Genomic DNA, 27,086 nt, shown 5'->3' with positions numbered 1-27,086 from the left:
TTTAGTCTAACTGTGAGAATTGTATCTGACCAACAGTCCTAAAAGCCAAAGGGGTTTCAAATTAAGGGCAGCAGCTAACACTTATTTTCATTACCAATTAAGTTCCCGATTATTTTCTTGAAAGTTCTAAGCTCCCAGAGCCCAGTCCTAAACCTCTCATACTCTAATAGATGACTGCGAAAACTTAAACATGACACGATTAATCATCAGAATAACTTCCAATTAATTTTCTGTCAAAAAAAATCTAGAGTTGCTATTGATTACTCTTATTGTCCATTAACACATCCATTCTTTTCTCGACTAATAGATCGGTCCATGATATGGCGGGAAAATATACAATAAAATCCCAAAGCCCAAACTGAATTCAAATTGCTTGTTTTGTCCAACCAGAAGTCCAAAACAACAAAAAGTATTCACATGTGAGAATGTGTGAGAACAGTGATTTTGTGCATTTCTGATTTAAAATGATTTGCACAATTGAAAAATAATCCAAATAGTTTCCAATTACTTTTCTGTCAGTCAACTAATCAAATCATTATTTCAGCTCTGTGAAAGCTGCATTTATGAAGCTTCATAAAACAACAATAATCAACATAGTTATCAGTTTATTTTCTATTAATCAATTGGCTTATCACTTCAGGACGAGATACTGCTTTCCTACTCTTGTGGTATAAGGATCTAGAACTGGATTCAAGATTTGGGTATTGATCCATTGCTGGTTTGCTAAGATTACTTCAGTCTGCTCAGGCTCTTCACCAGCTCCTGCTTTTCTGAAGTGCACTCAACAGCTTTGGTTTTATTAGCTTCAAAAAAGGCTGAAACAGTGCATTCCACATTAGGCAAAACAGAAAGCAAGGCTATGACTCCAGGGCACAATCCACAGAAACAGACGTCATGATTGAGTTCCACAAAAGACATAAAGAGAGAAAACCCAACTGTTCCTCCTGTGCTTATGTTCCCTTTTCCCGCTTTATATACAATATATATGAGCCATTGGCTTCTTCTCTGCAGAGAGCAAAGGTGAGTGCTATATGAGAGCTGGGAGGAAGCATCATTCTCTACCTTCTAGCATCAACAACTGCACCAATTTAAAGGTTAACCACTTTATTCCATAAAAACACACACACCATACTCCATGTAAATGAAGTCTGTAGTCTCACACAGGCGTGGAGAAGGATATTACTATGCTAATCTGGAGCATTTTAGAAGGTAAATGTCAAAAGAAATGAATTACCTTTACATTCCAGCATGCCCTGATGCAACAGCCCAAGTTTGACATTTGTCCACGGAGGAACTTGTTTTTCTCTGTGTATATTCAATGGGCAACACTGGGCATACAATTATTCAGATTAATAATTCTCACTCTCAGTGAAGGCTGGATAACTTTCAATAGTTTGTGGAAGTCAATAAAACCTGAAAGTGTTCAGTCAATGTGATGTGCTCTGTATAAAAACATTCATAGGGATAATTAAGTGGTCTCATTGATGATGCAACCAAGGAACAAACAGTTAACTCCAGAAAAAGACTGAGCTGGAAAATGTAACACCGTCTGTAGCTGTCAGCTGGGATGACAAAGGCCGATGTTACTGAAGAGCGACGGACGGCTGGTGACACGTGTAGTAAGAGCAGGTCAGAGAAGCTCCTGAGGCAGCGGCAAACACACACACACACACACACACACGACCACCAAGTCACTGCCGCACTTTAGACACAAATACACACAGCTGTCAGGGGCAGACGAAGATCATTCACAAAACACCCACCACCACCACCACCGCCGCCGCCGCCCCCTCCCCTCGCCTCCCCTGGGTATCACTGACACTGTTTCTCCCTCATGCACACACACCATCCAGTCTCTCTCACACACACACACACACACATACACGGAATTGCCGGGAGGCAGCATGCTGTCCATGTGGCCTGTGGAGAATCATTACTCAGCAGTGCACACTAAAGAGCCGAGAGTGAACTTCCTTTTTGAACGCTCGTGCTTCCTCTTCTCCACGGCACCAACCCCCACAAAATAACGTCAACACAGTAGCTGGAAGTTGTTCTGTATGTTTTCTTAGAAACTTGGTGTGTTGGGAACAATTCAGAGAGTGTAGGGCCTGCTGTCAAAGAACAGTGTATCACTTTCTAGAGACGGTGTACAGGCTGATAGTCCGTGTACTGTCCAGTGACACAACCTGTATCCATCTTAAACTTACAGTTTAAAGTAAAGTACAATACAATAAGTGCCACTTAAAGCTACAACTAACAATTGTTTTCATTAATATTTACCCAATTCATTGTTTAGTCGATCAAAAATAATGAAATTTGCTGATTTACAATGTCTCAAAAGCCATGATGGTGTCGTATTGCTTGATCTATCAGATAAAAGTCAGTGGTAAACTATTTATAATTATATAAAAAGAGAAAAGCAGAAAAACCTCACGTTGGAGAGGCTGGAGCCAGTCAATGTTTGTTTGTTTTTCGGACGACTTACTTAACTAAGGCTGCAACTGAATATTTTCATTATTATTAAGGTGATGTCTTCAAATGTCTCGTCCAACCAACAGTAATAAACACAAAGAGATTCAGTTTACTCGCAAGTATGATAATGAAAGCATCCAGAAGCTGGAACCAACTTTTGCTTAAAAATGTCAAAAGCATCCATCAAAATAGATGCCAATTCATTATCTGTCAATCAACTAATCAATTAATCAACTAATTGTTGCAGCTCTAAACTGAAAAAAATAATAGCTTAAACTGGGCCTGCAAATAGCGTTTATTTTCAAAATTCATTAATGTACGGATAGCAGAACACGCTTATTACAAGTTTCCGGACACAAAGTGCTGGCACTCTAAAATGCTATGTTTTGAGAAGCATCAAATCTGCATATATGTCAGAAGCTAAAACAAGTGGATGTTTGACATTTTTCCCTGAAAAATAACGAAAACAATGAATTGATTATCAAAATAGCTGCCCATTCATTTTCTAGTAATAGTCTACTTCAATAGTCAGCTCCAGTCACAGCCCTTCTCCATCTTCAACTCACAAAAAATACTTATGTATCATTTTGAATATAAACAGTGAATGTCTTCTTGTTTCTTCATAATTAGGGCTGCAACAGTTACTTTCATCATTGATTTAATCTGTCTGCTGTTCTCTCAGTTAATCATTTGACGTATAAAAATGTCAGCAAATAGCAAAACATGCCTGCAGAAATTCTGTTTACTCTCAACAAAAGACTTAATATTAACCTCAGAGAAGCAAGTGACTTTTTGGCATTTTTGCTTAAACAATTAATTAAATGATCAATCGAATAACAGAGTAGTTGGCAATAGAGCTGAAATGATGAGACAATTAAGTGCTGGATCGATAGAAAATTAAATCAGCTACTCATAAACTATTTAGATAATCGATCAATCATTTTAAGTTATTTTTCAAGCAAAAAATGCCAATTCTGTAGTTCCAGCTTCTCAAATGTAATCAGTTCCTGCTTTTAACGTGATGTAATAGTACATCAAATATCTTTGGGTTTTGGTCTGTTGGTCAGAAAAAACAAGACTTCACGTTGGGCTTCAGGAAATTTGAAATGAGAAAGCAATGATTAAGTGTGGCAATAATCAGCAGGTCAATCAATAATATAAATAATCATTAGTTGGAGCCTTAGCTGGCAACTTATTTTCTGTTGGTCTAAAAGCAACTTTTTTTCTTTGAGAAACTTCCGAACTCATGGCAGACAACAAATGGAATGATTTTTAAACTGCTTTTTTATGTGAAGGACGCCCCCTCTGCCACATAGCATTAAGTGTCAAACATTTACAGTATGATCATAAGATTTCCAGTACATCCTCAAACAAATGGCACACTTGGCACAGCTCGCATACTGGTCTCTTTAATGCTTTAATTGGTTTTACTTTTGAATAACAATGCAGCGCCAGGCAAGACATTTGCTCTGTTAAATATATTCTGTCTTCATTTCTTGTGAGAGTTTTTGACACGGTAAAGCTGCCATGAAACTGTTTATTTTGTACGCTACTTTCCAATTTGCAGTGGGGCCTCCCTTGTACATCAGCAGCAGAGCTGTGCGTCTATTAGAAGCAGTCAATTTAACACTCTTGCTTAGGTGTTTTTCATTATGTTTTCAACTGTGGGACTTTCTCAAAGAAATATTTACAGTGTCTTCAATTATGATTTAATTCAAACTCAATTTAGGAAGTCAGCCTCGCAGAGCCAAGGGGGCATCCCTGATGGCTCACTCCCATGCGTTAGGCGGAGGGAAACACCTGGCGTTATACCATCCAAAACAACCCCACTACAAACCACTTCAGAGTGTTTGTTTGTGAGCAAGGCATAATGAAAACCCATAATATTCGCCCTCACACAACATTTAATTAACGCATTACTTCATCTTCAGCAGGTGGCCCAAGGCGTGGTCTCTTTAAAAAAATCATCCATCGAATTATTACTGGCGATATGTCCGCAAATTAAAAAGCCAATCGTGCAGCTCTTAATGATTGGAGAGTTGAAGCATTTCATAAACTCTACAGCTACAGCCAACAGCACTCACCACAGACAACTCTTCTGCAGAGGACAGAGTACTGGCTGCCACATCAATCTGTGCGGTCAAACATCAGACACACAAGTTCTCTGACACATGATGTGCACATAGTGGCGGCCTCATGTCACATCTCCATGATTTGACAGCAGTTTAATGTTCCAAAAATGGGAAATATTCATTCCATCTTTCTGTCCATTTGCCCTTGTGAGAGGTCCTGTCCTCCAGGTACCATGCCTGGGATTATATCCATTAAGGTAATGTGTTCTCTGCACCTGCACCACTGACACCAAGACAAAAAAAACCATCCTGCAACAGTTGAAAGTGATTCCAATTCTTCCAAATTCAGTGACACTAATGAGATTTAGACACAGCCTGTTTGCCTTCTGCAAGAATACAGTTTCTGCCACCTTTAAGTATCCTTAACAACCAAAATGTTCAATTACCTTCTCAGACACTCTTCTTCCACTTGCACAATAAGAATGAACCTAGGCTTCTCTAGCAAAGAACTGCTCTGAGAGCAGCACATTAGCCCGTATGAAAAACCTGCACAGATGGCAATCTAACAATGAAAAGGTGTTAAGAGTGTTGGGACTGACATCAGTCTTTTTTGCTTAAGAAATTAGGAGGATAAGAACACAAACAAAGCTTACTACAAACTAATCACAACATCATTTTCACCTTAACGTGTGTGTGTGTGCGTGTGTGTGTGTACGATTTAATGGAAATACAGTGCTGTCACTAACATAATCTAACTGTCACCTACAGCAAGCATTATACCCATAAATTCATGTGAAGTGGCAGCGGATTTCTTTGCACGCTGCTCTCTGAGACATTTAGACATTACAGCAAAGATAAAACACTTATTCAAAGTTTATAACTCTAATTTGACACCTGATACAGAGAAATCTATCAGTCTTTGCTTGTTCCACCAAACAAAGAAATAATGATTTAAACTAAACCGAGCTGATGCACTTACTCAATGAGAGTGTTACGGAGTCTGGTCCACATCCAGAACGGGCAGTTAAGAAATTCAGATACACTGAGGCTTTCCTAATTAAAATATGTTCATAATAATGATTACCAAAATGAAATACAAGTCATTATAGAATATGCTATTTACTAAATACGCAATGTTGATAAATAAGAACACAACCCATCTCAACAGTCTCACAAAAAATGGCCTCAAAGAAGTGCATGATGGTTAATATCGACATCACTGATGTTAAAACCGCATGAAAACACACTGTATATGTTTACAGCTTGACTAAACACTCGACTGAAAAAAAGAATGTGCCTGTCTTGATGGCCAAAAAGTGTAAAGCTGGCCTCCATGGATATGGACACTTCTCTGCACACAGGAAGTGACAAATTGAAACGAAAAAGGGAAATCCAAAACTTTCCAAACAGCAGTGAGAAGCACTACCGAAACACTCATCAACATGACATTTCTAATGCCTTCAGGTACGTTTTTGTTAAGAATCTCAGTCTGTGAACATGACCTGCTGTCTACATGCCGCTGGTGTCACAAATGTCTGGACATTTGGGTTAAAACGTTTCAAACTGATCCCTTTTGCTGACACGGACCTATGAACGTGTGAAGTGTCACCGTGCAGCTTTAGGTGTCCACAGCTTACCCTGTTGTGAATGCACCAAAGTGACAATCAAGATGTGCAAAAAGCTTGCACCTTCAAGCAACAAGTGGTGGTCTCACGTCAGATGAGTCTGTCCTTAATGACCACACTTTGGCTGGAGATAAAGTGGTAAAACACAGAACGTCTGCCTTTTAGTAGAAATAAAATAATACACCAAAATAAAACACCAAAAACAGCATGGCCTTTGTCATGACTGCTCTATCGTATTTGATTAGTACATACCTCAAGCAAAAGGCAAGAACATGCAATGCTCAAGTTATTTGAATATTGGGAGAGAGTGTCAAACAAATAAATGCCTTTCACAAAAGGAAGAAATTACAAAAATATCTAATAATGAAAATAATCCTTTGCTGTAAAGGTACAGCGACACACTCCACATGTGTTGCCTATGTAGAGGGAAGAGACTACACATGTGGCTGGAGAGAGAGAGAGAGATGTAGGTATGCACTGTTGACATGGTTACACTCTCTGCATGTGGAAGTAAATGAGGCTATTGTAAAACTGCTGAAAAAAAAAACACACTCTGTGACACCCGGCTGACACCTTTGCTTGCTTGTAAACACAACTGCAGCCAGCCCCGACCCCCTCACGTGGCCACGAGGCGTTCTGGCACACAAGTCTCCTCAACTCCTGATCTGGAAACAGTGGAAAACACACTTGTACAACGGGCTACATGACCACACCTACTCTATCTGCTGTACCAGAGTCAGCCGAGACTTGAACGAGCAGTGCACACAGTGTACCCAACTGCACAAATTTTTTTTTTTTTTTTTTTTAAACTTCAGGTGCATGTCTGAGGTAAACAGCTAAAAATGACAAGTTCAGAGATGTGACTCAGCACAAGTGAGCTTCAGGCATAATCAAACAAATAAAAAACAATGCTGGATCTACATGAGTACAGTCATCATGCAAATTACTGCAGCGGGAGGAACTGAACAAAATGTGTTCTCAAAATGCTTTCCATAAATGCAACCAATGAGTAAGTTATCATTCTGAAATTAATATTGTAGTTTCTGGTGCATATTTTGTACATGTGGGAAAATATTCAGATATATTTATATGTGCAAAAAAAAAATCTGAAGCTATTTTAAAGATCACACAAATGCATGCAATATTGCTCAAAATGAATAAAAAGCTCATAAAAAGACACCAGGACTGCGTTGTCTTGACACGGTGGAGGATGTGAGCGGGCAGAGGGGGCTGTTTTTCTGCAGCCTTCCATTAGATGCAATTATAAATGGCCGAGAGCAGAGGGATGGGGAGCCAATCAGATCTCGGCTCGCATGTCAACCTAAGACCAACTGTCTCCTGGCTCTGACAGCAGGATTTTACCTCCATAATTCAAATCCCAAAGCAAAGGCAATCTGCACTTTGCCAACTCCAACCAGCGGGGCCGTGTTTACAAGGCGGCACATGGAGGAGAAACGCGGGGGGGGAAAAAGAGGCGAACGGAATCGAACCGAACCACAAAATGAATGAAACCCTCCGTCAAGATGAATCAATCGCGGTCACAATCACACTTTGATCCGAGTAAACACTTAGCGGGTGTAATTGTTGCGATTCGCTGGACTGTGAGACACATCTCCACTTCACCGTGCGGTGGCTTTTTAACCGACAGAGGGGTCTTTTTCTTAATGATTATGCAAATGTCATTTAACGGCTATCGCTGTCATTTGCATCTTGTTTACTGCCCCTGACAGCCATTGACAGACAACTTTGATAGCACTGGTGGGAGCACAACGCCAGAAAAGAGGCGATGTCGCCGCGGATTCTCGCAGAAATAACAGCGATTTCCAGCCTTTAAATCTACACCGAGGCTCGAAGAAGCACTGCGAAGAAACATCACCTTATCTCCCTCTGCACACACACACACACACACACACACACACTTTCTCCTGACAAACTCTTGCTCTACTTAGTCAAACTCTTGCCCTGTACCCAGCAGGGACACACACTAATACCCACAACTCGGAAAGTTGTTTCTGACAGAATATGCGGCTTCTTTCTCTGTCTAAACACTATTGCAGGGGGTGGTATTGGGAGAAAGAGAGAGGCAGCCATTTTAGAGCTCTTGCTACATAGACAATGGCTGGTCCAATGCAATATGCAACTCTACAGGGCTTTTTCAGAGCTACTGGGGGACTTTAACTCAGTCAAAGTGTGTCCGAGCAGTAAGTGAAGTTTACCTGATTTCTGTTTGGAGGCTGTCCAGTGTTTCCCGGGCTCATGGGAGGCGGATGGTGGGTCCTTTGTTGCCAACCCGGATGGACCCCACCATACTGACTGCTGCCCATATCTCCTGGTCCCTTATTAGCCCCTTCCTGATTGTTATAGTCTCCTTGGGGGTAATTCGGGTAGCTCCTGGCAGAGCTGGGGGATGTCAAAAGCTGATTTAAAGTTGGCGTAGACGTAGGTTGTTGGTTTCCCATGTTATACCTCTGATTATTGTAAGAGGCAGCCATAGCTGTGGTTCCTCCTGCTGGCTGTTGCTTGCCTGGCTGCCCCCCAGCCACCGGAGGCTGGTTGTTACGCGGGGAATTCATGGCCCCGTATCCTTGGCCCTGATAAGAAGTCCTGTTCTGGAACGGGCTGTAGTTGTTATAATGGTTGGGGTAGCCGTGTTCGTGTGAATTAGGGGGGTAAGGGTCCATCATGCCCGGCCCCGATGCAGCTGCCATGCCAGGGCTTTGTTGTCCGCCATGTTGATGAAAAGGGGCCCGGCTGTAGTGCTGGTTGTAACCGTAAGGAGGTGGAGGAAAGGGGCCCTGGTGGTGGTGTCCCATCCCGGGATGGTTATTCCCTTCGGGCCCGCCTGTATCATTCTGATTACTGCTATTATTATTTACCCTGGGCAAATTCCCGTTGCCGTTCTTCATGTCAGGTTCCCCTCCTCCCCCTGCATTTCCAGCATCGGTCCCGTCCTGCAGCTCCTTCTGGCCAGGAGATCCGCCGTCAGGTCCCGGTTCCTTATTTTCATGCTGTTTCTCTCCCGGTACCGACTCCTCCTGCGGGTCCCGATCCGGCTTTTTGAGTTCGGATGGCGGGCTAGTGTTGAGAGTGGCGACGCTGGCGACCTGAGCGGCCATGATATCCCTCTCTCTCTCTCTCCCCCACTCTTTCTCTGCCTCACTCTCTCAGCACGGCGACTCACTCACAATCAAACTCCGAATAACCATTGAATATTAAATACAATTATATTTATAACAACGTACCCGCTGTCCCGGTTCATTCCCCCCTTTGCCCTCCGCCCGGACCGGTATCCGGTAATCCACCGCGACTCCGTTTAAAGTTAAAACAGAGAGGGGAAAGTTTGTGAAAGAAAAAATATATAAATACAGAGCCAGGGAAATGAATTTCACCGACACAAGTGAGTGTGTGTGTGTTGGAGGGGGGGCTTCTGTTACAGAACGAGAGCGCGAGCTAGAAATCAACCAAACCAGCACGAGGCTCCGCGAGACACAGCCATCTTACCGACCAGCCGCGAGAAAATAAAAACCCGGAGCGGAATCCACAGTGAAAACTGGATCCGGACTGCGCTAACTGTCTAATAACAACATTGTTTATACCCAAGAAGAGCCATTATTGTTGGTCTAATGCGCTTTAAACTGAGCTCATACATAAAAATGTCGACGTGCTCGAAAAGCCCTGTTTGTTAGCTTAAAGTACTGGTCATTCTGAGACTAATTAAGTGCTGCATATAGGTGAAACGCTTATGCTAATGAGGATACACAGCAGTGGGCTAAGTGCTTTAGATTCGAAGATGGATATATTTTTACACATATTTACAAAATTTGCTCCGTTATTGAATTTTATTGCAGTGACTATGCCGTTATACATGGCTAGTGTTTATAATATATGCTTGTGTGCTACCACTATTAATGCTATTTGCTATGGTATAAACTAATAATGTTCCATAGCTAAAGAGCTATGTCTGTCCTAAGAAGTAAACAGAATTTCAGTGGCTTTCCATCCCTGGCCTCAACAACAACCAAAGGGAGTCTGACATATTTAACTTTAGTTCACATAGCTTTCATATATAAATATACAGTGCTTGTGTCTAACACTGCCAAATGCCACGTACTTTGTGTCCACAGTTTTATGGTATTAAACAATAGAAATGTCCCTTCTTTTACCATACTATCCTGCCTTGAAGTCAACCATAACTAGTCAACCATCCTGATTACAAAAATTGCTTCATGCATGAGCTGTGTGTTCCTCTTTGTTACATTCATTTGTGCACTTTATCTTATTAGCTCGTTAAAGCAGTGGAACAAAATAGGCTTCTTCTGTTAGAGTGGGCTAATGGGTGGAAGTGACTGCCTCCATACTGCTTCCATGTGTCGACAGCAGCAAATGAGAGGAGTGAGTACAGCGGAGGAAAGTAGAGGAAAGCATAAAATCACAACTTGTGCATGTCTGTGCAGTGTGTGTGTGTGTGTGTGTGTGTGTGTGAGAGAGAGAGGATAGAAAGGGAAGAAGGATGGGGGATGGACTGAGCCAGTCACAGAGCAGGAAGTGAAGATACAAAACGAGAAACTGGTGGTGGTGGTGGAAAAGTGACAGCGTAAAGGCCACTGCAATTCAACAAATCACACGTGTGCTATCTGTTAAAAGTCAAATCTCACGCCAACACACACGAGAACGAGAAGAGATTTGGAGAAAGCACAAAGTCGCCCTATACAATTAATAGGAACAGACATCCTATGTCTCTCCACCACTCTCTCTCTCTCTCCCCACCCCCTTTCTTCGTGCTCACTGCCTGCCTGCCTCGCGCTCTCCTAGCAGCAGCAGCCTTCATGCTGCCTTCCTGTACTGTCGGAATTTCCCCCATCACGCCCTGAGTCATGAACGAACGACTTATACGGTGTAAAATTAAAAGACTAAATGTCAAAGGGAAGTCTAAAATGACCGCAGCCTACCTTGGTGAGTGTGTGGAAGCCCGGTGATATGCTACAAAATACATTATGACATCAGACACAGTGATGTAAGGTAAAAACCTCTAATGGTTCTACTAGGAGTATAGAGACATTATCCAGCCCATTTTAACAGCAAACAATCATGGAATAATGAAGATTATAAAAATATAGATTACATTTATATGGATTATTGTGGAATTTAGTAAAACAGTGCCATAACTGACATGTTCGACACAAGATTGTGTGAAAATACAGTATATAAAAGTATTAAATATCTTCTTCTGTCAATAAATCAACAGCATATTCACCCACTTCTTGACAAAAGAGGAAATGGATATATATGCCATTTAAACGTGTTCATAGTGGAAGATAGTGTGCTATTTAGCTTTTATATTTACACATATTTCCTATTTAGACATATTTTCTGCTTTTAATTTCATAAAGCAACACACAAAAAATTAAGCAACAAGCTGAGAAAAGAAATCCCCACTTATGTAATAGCATAAAGTGTATTATTTCCAACCAGAAAAGGACTCGAGTGCTGCGACATTGTGCGTTCACGAGCCTCGGGTGGAGCACGTGAAGGCAGCACCGCCGCTTGCAAAAGCAGCAGAACTTTGCTATGTGAATGTGGGGGATGGGAAGCAGCAGCTCTCTGCTCTGCTCAGCCCTTTCTCTCTACAATGCGGGGCTTTCTGCTCACATTGCTCACTCTGTCCGTGGAAAAGAGATCCTATTTTACCCTAAGTTTTACTTAGAAACCAACAAAAATATCCACGTGTATTTTAAAGCTGCAAAGGCAGCTTTTTGTATGTTTAATAAAGGAGAGTATGCAGGGTGGAGGGGGTCAGCTCAGCTGCTGTCTGCTTATATAGGCTAAGGGAGGAGTGTGTGATTGTGTGTGTGTGTGTGTGTGTTAGCAGAAAGCGCAGAGACTAGGCTGTAAGGGAGGAGGGGGTAGGGAGCTTCTTTTTCTTTTTAGCATAAACTTGCTGTTTATTATCAAGGGGTGCAGTCTTTCTTCCTCTCTCTTTCATATATTTTTTTTTAAAAAAAGAGCACTATAATCTGCTGTTTATGCTCTGTTTCCCTGGTCTTATTTTAGCAGTGGCTTTCAGAATGTGCTGTATATTTTCAGCGCTCACCTTGAAAAATATTTATCTGTTGTTCAGCTGTCTGCGTGGCTCTGTGTAGCTGCAAAGTGACTTAAAAGCACCAAGATCATATGGTATGTTAAATCTCTGTGGGAGAGCAACAACATGATGCTAAAGACCTCCTGTGCAGCTAAGAGTGTCATGCATTTATTTATGTGATTCTTGTTTTACAAGGATATGGTGTTCTCTAAAATGCCATGCTGCCTGTCCAGACAAGCTCCAACAGCAAGCATGAGGACCTCCTCAACACAGAATTAATGGGAGCACTATGATTGTTGAAATTGATATCACTTGGAAAGCAGGGTCTTTTATTCGGAAATACAGAAGCTGAATCAGAAAGAGGCCACCTACGGTAGTTTATGTTCCACATTACAATTGTTGCTCATATGAAGTCACTGTACTATAACTGTTACCACCCACAGACGAAAGATGACTTGACGAAAAGGTGTTACCACGAAAGCCTCACACTGTAGCTCTCTGTCATAATCCGGTCTGGCTCATATAGAATATAAGATTAACACTTCCCACATGATCTCATAGTATTGTGCCCCGTGTCTTGTCTTTAGTCTAACTGAGAGTCATTCAAAGATGCAAACAAAGGAAGAAAATCTGAACTTATTGTCTCTCTGGACTGTGTCACATTTGCCTCTTTACCCTGACTGTTGATAGTGTGTGCAGAAGGGGAGGCAAAGGGGATGGCAGGTCATGTGACCCCCCCGCACCCCACCCCACCCCATCTGTCCCAGGATGATGATTTAAGAGTGTTTACTTGTGCCCCACCGCCACCTCCCTGCAAGGACGACCGTGATGCATCACCTTCGGCCCAATGCGTTGGCTTCCCCGGCTGTCACCACGGCAGCGGCTTGGACTTCATCCAGTGGCCCTTTTCTCGTAATCGTTATTAAATTGATATCAGGGGCTGATCAGAAGGAAGGAAAATAAAGTAACAATAAAAGCCGCCGTGGTGAAAAGCTGCATTTAAAGATGCAAAGAATTAGAGGGAGTTTGTTATTTATGTCATCAAATCTAGTTCTAAATGCAAAACACAAATTCCAGTGGACAGGCTATGGTCATAAATATTTTACTAACTTAACTAAGCCAAAATATTCTATTTCTGTTAATTTATGTAAGCCTTTGATATTCTTAAATATGCATTTTTAATGTGGTAACTTTCTTCAATTAATCTCAGCTTTGAACAGTAAAAGTGTCACTCTTGTTGAGCGAGTTAACTGATGACTGATCATTCAGGAGTTTTTCTTTTGCTTTAATCCCTTGGGATCCAGTCTGGGAATGGAGCCATACAATCACCAAGACAACCCAATAATGTGGCGTGGAATTTCCTAACAAGAGTGGAGTTGAATTCAGACACACACACAAGGATGCAGGGTACCCACCCACGTGTGCAACAGACAAACACAGCTCATACCTGACAATAATGTAGAATTTATGGCCGTCAAGAGTCCGTCATTAATGCATACCTGCTCCAAACATCAGCGGCGATCCCACAGTGACACTGCCCTGGCCACTCACACACACTCTAAAACAACACACACACACACACACATACACACATACACACACAACAATCACAACAGTTGGGTCCTGTCCAGATGGTTGCCAGGCAGCAGTTCAACGCATAGTCTGGAGTGTGTAGAGGAAGGAAGTGCCACTTTGCGAAGTGCAATGGGCATCCGGCTCGTTCCCAGACACTGTGTGTGTGCGTGTGCGAAACCTGCCGTTTAAACTTACACCTGACAAACACACACCCACCACTTTGTAAACAGTGCAGGAATAAGGAATGTGCACTAAAGAGCCCTGCGTGGTTTCCTCCAGGGTTCCGTAATAAATGTGGGCAATCAGTTTCATATTGGCTTAAAAAAAGCCACAGTCTCTTCTCGCAGTGAGGGCCTCAGTATACGTTTAATCCAAACATACAGCTCTGATAGATGAAAGGATATTAAAAAGCACTTGTGGAATTATTCTGCTGCCTTATAAGGTCATATTTCAGATTAATCTTTCAGCCATTGTTCTTACCTGATTTGATCAAATGGGATCAAACTTTTCAGGAGCCACGGCTCACCCTGAACTGCTTAGCAGACATTCAATCAGTTGCTCCCCTCTCCTTGTATTATTCTCTCCCAAGCAGTGAAATCCTCTCTGTTCCTCAGGTGAAAATAGAGTGGGGGACCTCAATGCCCCATGACAGGCTTTTCAAATCAAAGCTGATAGGACATATTCAGGTTACACTGGGGCACTTTTATCTACCTTTTTTTGTGTGTGAGGTGATAATTTGCTAGGGGCCATTTTTTTGAAAATCTCAGAATTCATAAAGTTCGCACAGTCGCACGGGCACCGGCGCTGAATTCTAAACACTCCATTTTTCTCGCAGTGTGTTCAACTGAAGTGAAGCAAGGACCCCCGATCTCTACAAAGCCGAGCAAGGTTAAGAGCACTCAAAATGACGGTGTCCACCCTGCACGGACAGAGAAGTGCTCGCTCTCTTTTCAGTGGGGATGAAAAGAAGCCGTGCGGGGAATCATCTCTGTAGTAAGGGAACTCATCACTGCGAGCATACTGGGAGCCGCTCCATTGTGGGTCACAGAGCCCAGTATGTGAGCTTCTACTCGACTGACAAACAGCCCCATCCCTATAAATCACACAGAGCCAGGGCCAAAATAAAGAGGAGGAAAAGACTGAGAGAGTGGTCTTACAGAGAAACATAACAAGAAATAAAATAAAGCTTTACAACCAGAAATCTTAGATTTTAGTGCTATAAATCTATATTCTTATCATTCCTGTAAAAGTCTTATGGCGTAGTTACACCGGAAAAAGACAGAAAGTCCTCTGCTTGTCATGCTAACAGCTAACATGCTAGCACTAGCACTATCACAGCAGCTGTCGAAGCTTCTATCTCTCTGTTTACTCATCTCAGGTTTGTTGTCAGGATTGTAGATCATTTCATTCAATAAAGAGTTATTGAGGAGGGTGCAAATGCCGTCTGAGCTAGCCAGCTTGCTAACTGTAAGCTAGCTCGGTTGCTAATCTGACAGTAGGATTTAGCTCGCAGCCGTGGGCGAGTCCAACAGTAATGGCAATTCTGATCATTTTAATGATTTTGATGCAAAAATGTTGCTGTTTTAAAGGCTGCCGTCACTCAGGCTTCAGTCAGAGCTTGGTAAAAATATCCCTTTGCATCATATGGAGACCCAAAGTCTTCAAAATAAAATAAATAAATCAGAAATTATAAAATAGATAATAATATGAATACACAGGAACAAAAACCTGTTCTATTAAAATGTGAAATAATGTAATAAATATTTAAAACTTTACTTATTATGGAATGTTATATTATTTTATTTTGGCCCCTTTCCAAAGTCTGTAATTATTTTACTATTAACTATTTAACTATATATATTTCTATTTAATGATGGCACTTTACATTCCAAAGTCTCCTGTCAATCAACACAAATAGGGCAGCCAATCACATTACTGTCCCTGTCCTATTTGTCTTGACTGACTGACAAAAACTTGTGTAGATAATAAGAAACACTAAAACATCAGGAATTGGCACTGTGAAATTGGAAAAAGGACATATTGAAACAATAATTGGTAGAATGGACAAAAAATGACCTGCAAATACATTTCAATAATGATAACCAGAGTTTTAAAAATGCATACGATTTAAAATATAGGCTACTTTGTCTGTATTTATTTATTTCATTTCTAACACATCTGTTCACTACCAGTACTAATGAGAAGCATTTTATAGCTTCAAAATGCATTAAAAATAACTTCTGGTGCTGCACATCACTAGTCATTATAGAATACATTCATTTTTTAAAGAACAATAAGGTGAAAAAGAAAGAAAAAGCTGTATTTTGATGTCTCTGTTGCTGCCCTCCTTTTTATTTGTGGATGATAGGTTGGGTCTTTAGATTCTGCTCATGCAGTACATTCAAGATAACAAGATAGACTAGGCTATGAATATTTAAAACTATAATTGAACCAAATATGCATGTTTGAATTAGTGATTCAGAAGCCATAGGTTTGCAATCAATGGTGGCAGTCAGGGGACCTGCGTTTGTTTTGAGGTGAAATAGCTAACTGTAATGTAGACGTGATGAACAGCGGAGCGGGCTGGCAGAGAGATGGACGAAATTGACACGTTGAAGACGGAGTGATTAAGTTACCTGTTACAGAACAGCCCCTGAGCATATATCAATATGAACTGTGGCAGGCTGAGAAGATGAATTGGATGCGAATGAATGGATGTGAAAAAAGAATTGCAAGCAGCCGTACTTATCCAGCACGGAAAATAGAGTCTATGTAGAAACCAAAGGAGCATTTTATGGAGAGACCATTTTCTGTGAGTAATATCAGTATGTTGATACAAGGCATTATATTGAAAAACAGCTGATGTAATTCACTCCCTGGGCCCCTCAGATGCTCAGGAGACCAATCTTCTCATATATTGAAATTGGATGTATTTCTGCTGTTACCAACTGAATCATTTTCTTGTCCCACTCTTTTAGCCTATTGTTTACAGATGCGCCTTTTGTTGTGCCTGAACTCTTCCCTCTTATGGGGGCTGATGTTTGTGCTGTTTCAAGCATGAGTGCCTTAACTTACAAAGGGCAACGATGAAGCGAAATTGAAAAAAAAGGGAATACATTAGCATAGCAGTTTGATATGAGATAGGTGGCGGTGTCGATGTTGAAACAGCGTGTGCTGTTTGAAGGGGATAAACTCAAAGAGAGACTGTCTGGGAAAGTGGGGAATAAACTTTGGCATATAAAACATAATCTTTGCAAGATGACAACAGCAGGATAGAATGGGTTATAGAATGGCAGATATAGGGCCTCCAAGTGAGGGCACCTATATTTGTATGAAGGCCCTTCGTTGTGGTGGGAATTGTCCCCATGTGGGGCAACACACTTCGGGAATGACCTTTTGCATCCATGTTAGGACAGCAAGGGGGTGGGGGTGAATGGGGTCCAGCACCACCCACCAGTCAACTGTGAAAACAAAACTTTATCTTGACTCTGTGGGGAGGCTGTGAGATAGGGGACTACAAGGCCTTTGAGGCTAGAAACTATTCTTTGGGGCTGATTATCGGCCTAAGGGCTGCGGGGCAAGGTTGAAGATAGGGGTGGTACCGGCTGGGGGTCGGATCTCCAATCTTTGCATTGAAATGCTGATGAAAGAGAGGACATTCAGCTGTAATTGCTCTTTTTGCAGTAATTCTGGGTGACACACCTCCAAGCTGAATACCCAGAAAACAAACCATGAACGCTGATGTGCTGCAGCTGCCACCTTTTCTCTCCACGCGTGGAGAGGGAGGAGGAGGATGCTGAGATTAACGAACAAAATCTACTATAATGTGTGACAATAAAGAAAAACGAGGCCGCGCATATGACTTTCCAGTTTTTCTCCATCTGTTGCCAGTCGAGTTGATAAAACATAATCCACGGTTTCCTCTGAATATGATATGAGAGCTTACAATTTGGAACGCATCATTTGGATCATTTAGGATTTGGATCAGGTTCACATTTGAAGAGGGTATTTGAACCAGAACCTTAAGAGACACTGCTGGGCACAGCTCTTGCCAAATAGGGCATTTATAAAAGGTTGGCACAGGCCCTACAGAGTGAAGGCTGGCAAAGGCATGATGCCCACATCATAGTGCCAACCAAGGGTTTTGTTTGGCATGTGTCTCTGTAGTATGGCTTGTCTCCTCCAGACAACTGGCCCAAACACAACTTAGCATTAGGTTACAGAAGCATTACAAACTGAAAGTGATTCATTAAAAAGCTCTGAGTCTCTGCGTGAGACAAGAGGCGCAAGAATGAGGATCAGTTTGAAACGTACAGCAAAGGTGCAAAATATTGTGGACACATTCCATACATCCCCTTAGCCTCGGCAGTCTGCTCGGATTGGATTTTAATCAGGGAAATCAATACGTAATAACAGCCTTTATCATATAGATCCACAGCATCAGTGAATGGAAAAAATAAGTGCACCTAATATATTGTTTGTTCACTTTTAAACTCACTGTTGCATGTGAGACAGGAGAGGAAAACTAAATTAAATATCGCCTCAATTATAAACCCATTGTGACAGTGCCTTTACTATGAACCTTCTAACTGAAGGATTTGGCTGAATGCCTCTCCAAGAGATTTTGATATCCCTCGTTTGATAGCAGCAGGCGCCACATACGCAATCCTCGCTGAGACTGTTACAATAAAAAGGGCTCTAGGAACACAGTCAGGGACAACAGCAATGTTTAATTTCAGGCACCGAGGAGAGCAATTTCTGTCCTGCAACTGTACAAATCAAGACAGTAGGGAAAGAAGGGCAAAATATAGCTAAAAGTAATTTATTCTGCCTCGTTTTAACCTGCCAGAAAGGCCTATTTTAAGAGAAAATAAAAAAAGGAGGGAGGAGGTGCTGAAGACAATGCATTTTAAAAGAGGCTCTTCCCCCAGTGTGCCTTTATCTGTCAGTCAAACCCTGCAACGTAAACACATATTAAGGGGGAAGACAGAGGGGTTTCCATAGCCACAGTTTTAAATGGCACTGTCGTGCTGTACACAGTACCCCCCGCCCCCCAGAGCCCCCCACCCCCCCACCCTTTTGCAACACTGTTTATTTGCTGTTGTGTTGGAGGAATTCAGGTTGTGCAGAAAGCGCTGATAGCAAGGCACTGGCAGGCTTGGCTTGCGCTATTTCTACTGCAAGGGAAAGAGGAGAGAGACAGAAGAGGGCCCAGCAGACTGGGAGAGAAAAAAAAAACATACAAGGCCGGTTATGCAGAAACACAGATTTAATGTAAGGCTTGGCTCTGTTATAAGCAGTGGAGAGAGGAAAAAGCTGGTCTGGACTAGCAGGAAGAGGGAGACGGAGAGAAGAGGCGGAGAGTCTCACCAAGCGGCCTGTAAGGGATGCTGGTTATAGCCCACCAATGGAGCACTCTAAGGCGCTTTTGAAAGGATTCAGTCCAGTAGAAATCGCTGGTCCTGGGTCGACCGGACCGTCTCTCTGGGAGTGATTTCTCAGAAAGGATGGTACCCCTATTGAAGCAGCTCCGGCCCCCTCTTTGGATAAACAGTGCTATAATACACTGAATTAACAACACAAGCCCTGGGGAAATCAGGTCTCTCTACAATAAATTGGCAACCCCCCCCGGATACCCCCACTCACCACCCACTATCCATGATTTTTATGGTTTCAAGCTCAATAACACATTTATTATTAAATCATGTTTACTGGAATCACGTGCATGTCCTTGTCCTGGCTGTATAGCTATTGGGTTGGGATTTCAAATGTGCCTTTTTTTTCCTTTTGGGTGAATTCATTACATTACATGAAATTTCATAAGCGTTTATTGATTGTAGCTGTGGGCAACATAAGTTCAGCACAGCCTTTGGTTTTCGAATCTGTGCAGAGGAATTGTATTACAGCTTTAAAACCATGTAAAAACCCACATTTGGTTAATGTCATTTGTCCAAATATATCACTTCTTCATCGGCCGCCCATGCAGCTGAGCTTCTCCCTTGCAGGTTTTTACTTAAATACATAAAACATCAAGCGTGTGAGCAAAAGGCACTGTTCATCAACACAATGCGTGGTGTGAAAAAGGGATACGATTCTTGCTGAGCCACATTAAAGCGCTCTCCAAAACCTCTGAATCTGTTTGTTCTGTCGTCTCTGCTGGAGACCAGGTAGGAACCCCTTGACTGTGGCTTCTCACCCGCCGTTTAATCTTACCCACAATCACATTCAGTGACAGGCGCACAAAGCAGTCCGGCGAGCCCAACAAGGCTCTGCTATTATGTAACCACTGACAGCTGGGCTTTCAAGGGATGGGTGAACCCCCATCCGTGTGGCAGCACTTTGTGTCAACCAGACGTGACAGTCAAGAAAGGGCCTGGGTAGAGAAAGGGTATTATCAGGCCAGGCAGAGGCATACAGTCCCAATAACAAACGCACTGAGTGATGGAGTCCAAATCAAAACAACAGCGCAGCCACGACACTAAAATTTCCTCCAGATCCTTTATCAAATGTCATGTAGTATGCTGTATCTGTGTGACACTTGATAACAAGTGCAGGGCCATAATATTAATGCCATAATAGAAAATAATATAAACCAAAATAGCATTTTTCCTTGGCTATGGAATCACAATTCATCCCATGGGTAACAGGAATTATGGCTTTCTATGATGCAGAGATAGATGAGAGGATTTCTTCTCCTTTATGTGCACCCAACAATGTTCTTGGTTGCATTTCAACCAAATGCATCTCGATGCAGACTCCCGGGTCTTAAAAAAAAGTGGGAACGGGCACATGTGCATAGATTTGAAGCCTCCTCGCTCCGAAGGGGGTGATTTCTCACCATTGTTTTTCTTAATATGTCATTTCTTTGAGACGGTGGCACATGACACTGAACACAGAGGCACCCGAATGTTTGATTAAACTGTGCATCGCCTCCCTTTAGGCCGACATCTCTGACGGGCCTTTGATGCTCTGAACACACAGCGGAGCCAAAGGGCCCAGAATAGCAGGGGGATAATCGACAGACGGTGTGTTGATTTTGCCACCCTTTCCAAATAATTCCCTGTTGTTCCAGGGAAGAATCGCTGTCAGTGGCGGCATTCCAGGGCAGGCAGACTGGAGAGATTGTACAGGATGAGGGCCGCCGTCTAGATACAGTAGATCTAAACATGTCTGTGGTCACACAGACCTGGCCTTCAACACGCTCTTAAGCCAAACTGGCTCTGGTTTTGTTATATGCCTGCCTGAACAGTAGGGGATGCATATAAACTTGTTTATAACATGCAAAATGAATGGCTAACACTTCTTTTGTCCATAAAATATTTTATATGATGCTGCTGCAGCATAGTGGAGCAAAGAGATTATAATTCAGATGAAGGGCAACAGCAGATATGAAACAAATCACAGAAGTGTTATGTAAAAACCTTAAAATAGAAAACATATGATTTGAAATAAATAATATAGGATATTTTATCATTAGGAATAACCATATATCATAGTTCAAGGACCATACCAATGTTTTAAAACGTTTTCACAGTTTTAGAAGAGAAACTGATGTACTCTATAAATTCTAGGCTATAGCAAAGCAGGTTGGTATGAACAAAGCACTACATGATGAAATAACTGTATGTACACCAGTTTGAAGAAAAGATGAACTAACAAGTAGATAATTGTTGTTTGGAATATCCATTTCATCATACCTTAACATATTGTTGACAAGAAACTAGCCATAAAGTTTATAGACTGCATGCAGGCTAACGTCATGCTAACTTTCCAACATGTCTGCCCTGCTGCAGAGGCTTCAGGGGTGTACTGAACAGCTAATTCAGACAAGGAAAACCTCCCCACGTCTACTTCTGTGGGACATTAAGTGGAGTGCTAGCTGACCTAAGGGGCCTTTCTTGCCGAAAGCATGTCCCAGTTTACCGACCACCAGTATAACCAGTTCCACTCCTGTGTTGCTGGTGTCTGACGCTCTCACAGTGGAGCCAGAGATAGTCGAGTCTAGATAGAGGTCATAGTACAGCAACCGCTCCCTCCAATTCACAGGCAGTTCATTAGCACACAGAGGCTCAAAACAGTCAAATGTATTAAAATATGAGCAATTTAACAGCCACACTTTGGTGTAATATATTTGTTAGACAGTGTAAAACACTATCACACTTCCCTCACCTATTTTTCCACTTTTAAAACGCATTTTTGCTTCAGATTAAAATCAAACTCCGGTCCGTGTTTTCCACGAAGCCGGAGCCTCAATTTACTGTGTGTGCTTTCAGCGCCGCAGTACTCACTGGCAACCTTAAGGATTCCTCCGCGGCTCACTTGTGTGTGCGTGTATGTGACTCTTGTTTTACAGCACAAAACGACACGTAACGTACCGCGTAACGTCACGTAAAACAAAGTATAATAGTTCATTTTTATCGTCTTTTTACGGGATAGTAAATATAACGCGCTTCCACATCCACAGGCCAGGTTTAAGGAACTTGGTGCACTATTTTGCCCCAGCTGTCCTGTCTTTCTAACGCATACAATACATTCCTGTGTTGTTCCGCGGTGTGACAAGGCCCTGCCTGCCTGCTGTTCCTGTAAACTCCCGCCTTGACTCGATGAGCGAGAGAGGCAGAGAGACACAGAGAGAGAACCGAGAGAGTGAGTGGAAAAGCCCTATAAACCAACCAGTCCCACAGCAGCCACACTGGAGTTCATATTCCATTATAGAGCTCACATCAAGTTTGCTGGCTATAATGAACACAATAATCACATAATAAAATAATGACTCACACATATCAGAGTGGAGAAATATCAATTTACTCAACAAAACTGCATACATAACAAATGATTCATTGTCCACTAGGCCTACAATAAGTGCTAACAGATAACAAATGAGCAGCGCTACTTCATATTTAAGTGTGTATTTGAAAAACCCATTAATGACAGGGATTATGTCATTTTTCATAGTGTTATAATGATCAGACATAATGTAATATAGTGCAAAGGCAATAGAATATATTTTAATTCTTATTTTTATAGAGTCAACATATCCTTTAACTGATATTTAAACCTGAACTGTAACTATTAAGTGTTTAAATCATTTAATTTCTGATCAATTTTGGCAGTGAAACCCCTTAGGCTGTCAAAAATAAGGCTCTCCAATAAAAAGACACTCCACACTAGTCCTATCATATTCCTGTAGGGACTTTAAAGTACAAATGTGGGTCTGTAGTGCCTTTATCTTATATTTTATCACCTATCGTATCACTAAAATATTCCCATAACACTGGGTTTATAGCCACTTCTTGCCGCTGTGTGATCCTGAATTTGTTACTTTTGCGGTCACCCGAAAGAAGCAGCTCCTTATCAGCTTTGCATCTTAACCATCGATTAATTTTTGACCGGGTTTCTGAGTGGCGTGGTGTGTGGTTGTATGATGACTGATGCCTTCGCAGTCAGATTGCGTGCAAAACCAGATTCCACTGCCCCTAAGTGACAGTTTATGGTCTTTGATTTGGTTTGGCTGGAGATTGCCAGGCAACAAAACTACCCTGAGTCCTGAACCAAACAGCCATCTGTTCCGTAGCCCGGTAAAACTGAATTAATTTGACACAGGGCCTAATCCTGGAATTCAGCTGTAGATTCATTTTTTGGACCAGAGTAACCCAAAAAAAAAAAAGTAGGTTACATCAAAGAATGGTAAGACTTATTTACTCTTTCGCATCTTCCCTGTTGCAAAAAAACACACATTGACAAAGGTGGGATGAATGAAACTTTGGGATGAGGAATGAAAAACAAAGGAGATGCTATTGTTTGTGCTGACTGTAAAGCAGGTCATAGCATACTAATCCCCTTGTCTGGCCTGGTAGCCTTTGAATACTGGCCATTCCTTGCTATTCATATAGACATGGCTGTTTAGAACCAGAAGATTTTATAAAACTGAGATGGATTTGACCACAAATTCAAAGAAGGGAGACTAGAGCCAAGGCTGGAAGCTGCACATTGTTGATTCAGGTGATTGGGGTTCAGACAGCTCCTGTCTACATGTCAGTGACCTCTTCCCCCGCAGATTACCCAACTGCCCTTGACCCGCGGCACATGAGGGCGAGGCCCTTTTTCTGGGACGACAACCTCTCCTTCCAGCTTTATCCGTCCTGCTTCATGCCTGTTAAACCTATATGGATTGTTTTACCCTGCGATCCACGGGGCCACACAATACCCATTGAGAGGGAGAGGTCAGAGGCTCACTGCTGCGACCCCGGGCACGGGGAGCTTTTTGTATGGAGCCAATCTTGTATCCCATTCTCCACCCCGGCTCAAATCGTGTAGTCGAGCACATGGACACACTTCTGGGCTCACACTAAATCAGCTTCATAAAGGCTGCGACCACAATGGAAACAGAGCTGATCATCCGGGCGCTGTTGTTTCCCTTCCCACACAGTTGTAGGGTTAACTCAGACCCCCCCCCCATGATATTAAACCGATGCTGAGGGAGCGGGGCCTGACGCTGACAGATCTACTAATACTGCCACGGTGTCAGACACACTTCCAGGCTATCTCTCTGTCACAGCTGGTGAAAGTGCCTGATAACCTACATGCTCCCCTTTCGTCTCAGATGTTGTCTAGTGCTCGCGCAGGTCAGAGGGTGTAGCAGCAGCAGCCAACCCTGTGCTGTGATTATGACACCTTAGGTTTACCCGCAAAATTAATAACAACGACGTGGGTGCTGTCCTCTCCTTGGCATGGACACTGAGAGCTGTTGAATTCAAATGGGAAAACCAGCAGAGAGATGTGTTTGATTTCCCTAATTTTCTTTCATTTTTCATAATAAGATCACTTTGAGGGAGAAGATAATTGGCAAAGAGGGTCAGGAGGAGCAGGGCAGCTGCTATTTTTGGTGTTGATTTGCTGCAATAAGCTCCATTTTTAGGCTATTCTTGATTTGTAAACTGCTTTGACAGCAAAACAAGTGTCTATCTCAGTCAGAGGGATGATGATGGTCTGTGAGGAGCGAACAGAACAAACAGCTCCCTCTTTTATGCCAGTAATTAAAGCAGCAGTGGGTGGAAGAGTGTGGGAAAGAAAGCAGAGGATGCAAGAGGACTGGTTCAGGATTGCCACCTAGTGGCGTGACAGGCGCAATGCAGGATGAAACATGCAAAGTGCTCTGTTTTATGGCTTTTTCTGAAGCTGTAGTATGCATTGAGGAGGACTGTGCAATGATGTTGCGCGGGGTGGAGACAGAAATCCCACTCACCTCTCATGAACCCGGCACTCGCCCCTCTTCACTAGTATGTGAGAGCAGTGACTGGCAGGATCTCCAGGATCTATCATCTCCTTCTACTATGAATGGCAAAAAAATAATTGAATAGGGTGACCCACACTTGGCAGCTGAAGTGGAGGATGGATTCTGATCCCTGTAATAAGTAGGGCTCAATAAGCGCTGCAGGAAGCCCCCAGCTCGGCTCCAGCAGGAGAATGACTGGGTCAGATTAAGGTTGAGGAGTTTAATTATGAACAAGGAAATGAAGTTCTCCAAATCTCTGGCTCATGGGATAATTTTAGCTGAGAGACGGCAGCGGGTGTCTCGGCCCGTCTTCTCTCTTGTCTGTGCGCTATAGCTGAAGCATCTTCTGCCACTTCACAATCAGAAGCCTCCTGAGGGATGAGGAGGAGGGGGGTGAGATGGAGGGGGGAGAAGGGGTGGGGTAGAAGAAGGAGACAGGGATGAAGTGCCACTTAGGATATTGCTTCAAGGACCGCTCTCCTTGTTAAACTCATTGCTGTGGGCATAAATATAGCCAGGCGTCAGATGATTTATTGACACGCGCTCCCTCTCCTCCTTCTTCCTGCCTAACAAGCCTGTGGACAAATGAATTGTCGAACTGGAGGAATTTTGCCTTGATTTACACTCAGTTCCCAGTGCCTGTGGGAAATCGCAGGGGAAGGGGCTGAGTGTGTGAAAGAGAGACGCAGAGAGCGTGTGGTAAACTTGGAATAAGAGTGATAGAAGTTAGAGGATAAACACTGTGGATGTTTTGTTCACCAGAAACCAAAAAATGCAAAACTTCTTGGGCTATTAAGTGTTCTTTTTGTAAAACTTTATTGTTTAAAAAAAAAAGTCTCAGAGGAGAACTGCACATACTTTACACATAAAGGTCAATTAACTTGTCGTGGTAAGTATTATTCAGCCTGTGAAAACAGTTGTATAATGTCTTCTGCGGCTCTGGAGGAGCTTTGTCAAGTCTGAGAAAATAACCCCTGATGATGTCATCAGGAGACTACATATTTATAGCAGAAAGCTTATGCTACAGACTGGGAGCGTGGTAGGATAAGATGCTATTGGTTGCATTATGGGAAACGTAGGATCTTGTGTGTTTGGAGTTTTACCCCATAGGTGATCAGGATATTCCTTTCTTTAGTTCCAATTTACAATTCTTCATGGAAGTGTAGTCACAAATGTGCCCTGCTTCATGAAATCTGAAGACTAAAATGTTATTTCCAGTTATGTTTTCACGTAAAGTTAACCAGATTCCTTAAAGCTGCACTAATCAACTTTTTTATATTCACAATGGATCAAATAACTATGTGCAATGTGAAAGGTGTAACTCGCAGGGACAAACTCACAGAGAATTATCACCAAAGGACGCCTGGTTAGCTCAGTTGGTAGAGCTGGAGTCCCATGTACCGAGGCTGCAGCAGCCCAGGGTTCAAATCTGACCTGCCCCCCCTTTCCTGTCTATCTTCAGCTGTCACTATCAAGTAAAGGCAAAAAAAAGCCCCCAAAAAAAGCTTATAAAAAAGGAATTATCACCCAAATCTGCAGTTCCCCTGAGCCACATGAAGCATTTTAGCCTTTTTTAGCTAATTGTTTTGGTTTTCTGGCTGACACAATGAGACATGACTCATAGTGAACGATAATTCTGCTTGAAGTGTAAATAGACAGCTCTTTGCTAACACGGTCACCTAAACAACTCTATAAAGCTGCATTCATGTACTGTCAGCTCCTAGTCCTGAAGTGTTCACGTTTTCCCGCTTCCAGTGCCTGTGTGGTCCCTCTCAACCCATAGACTTTACAATGGGATGACGTCAAGGACATACATTACTAGAAAATCCCTTAAGGCTCTGGGAAAGTTTGAAAAATATGAAACCTTACTGGTTTAGAAATTCAAAGAGTAATAATTTACCCTGTTTCCAGTTGGAGGTGTCCTGTCAACAGTTTTATGGATGTCTCTTTTATAATGGTGATCTGCCGGGAAAATGTTTTTTGGATTA

General features: G+C 42.4%; 1 protein-coding gene across 5 annotated transcripts in view; it reads right to left on the bottom strand.

Annotated features, from left to right (window-relative positions):
* arid1ab (AT rich interactive domain 1Ab (SWI-like)) overlaps nucleotides 1–9,688 on the bottom strand; it is a 53,796-nt gene extending 44,108 nt beyond the window's left edge. For 4 of the 5 annotated variants that reach the window (XM_051390119.1, XM_051390120.1, XM_051390121.1 and 1 more), the window contains exon 1: nucleotides 8,386–9,688. In XM_051390119.1, coding sequence (XP_051246079.1) covers nucleotides 8,386–9,285 — 900 coding nt within the window. In that variant the 5' untranslated portion in view covers nucleotides 9,286–9,688. The remainder of the gene's footprint in view (nucleotides 1–8,385) is intronic. The other variant, XM_051390123.1, reaches the window with a different exon arrangement.
* Between the last annotated feature and the right edge of the window lie 17,398 nt (nucleotides 9,689–27,086).

The sequence above is a fragment of the Dicentrarchus labrax genome, unplaced genomic scaffold (assembly GCF_905237075.1).
Source record: "Dicentrarchus labrax unplaced genomic scaffold, dlabrax2021, whole genome shotgun sequence".
NCBI lineage: Eukaryota > Metazoa > Chordata > Actinopteri > Moronidae > Dicentrarchus > Dicentrarchus labrax.
The sequence above is the reverse complement of the archived record's forward strand: the minus strand, read 5'-3'. Positions and strand labels throughout refer to the sequence as shown.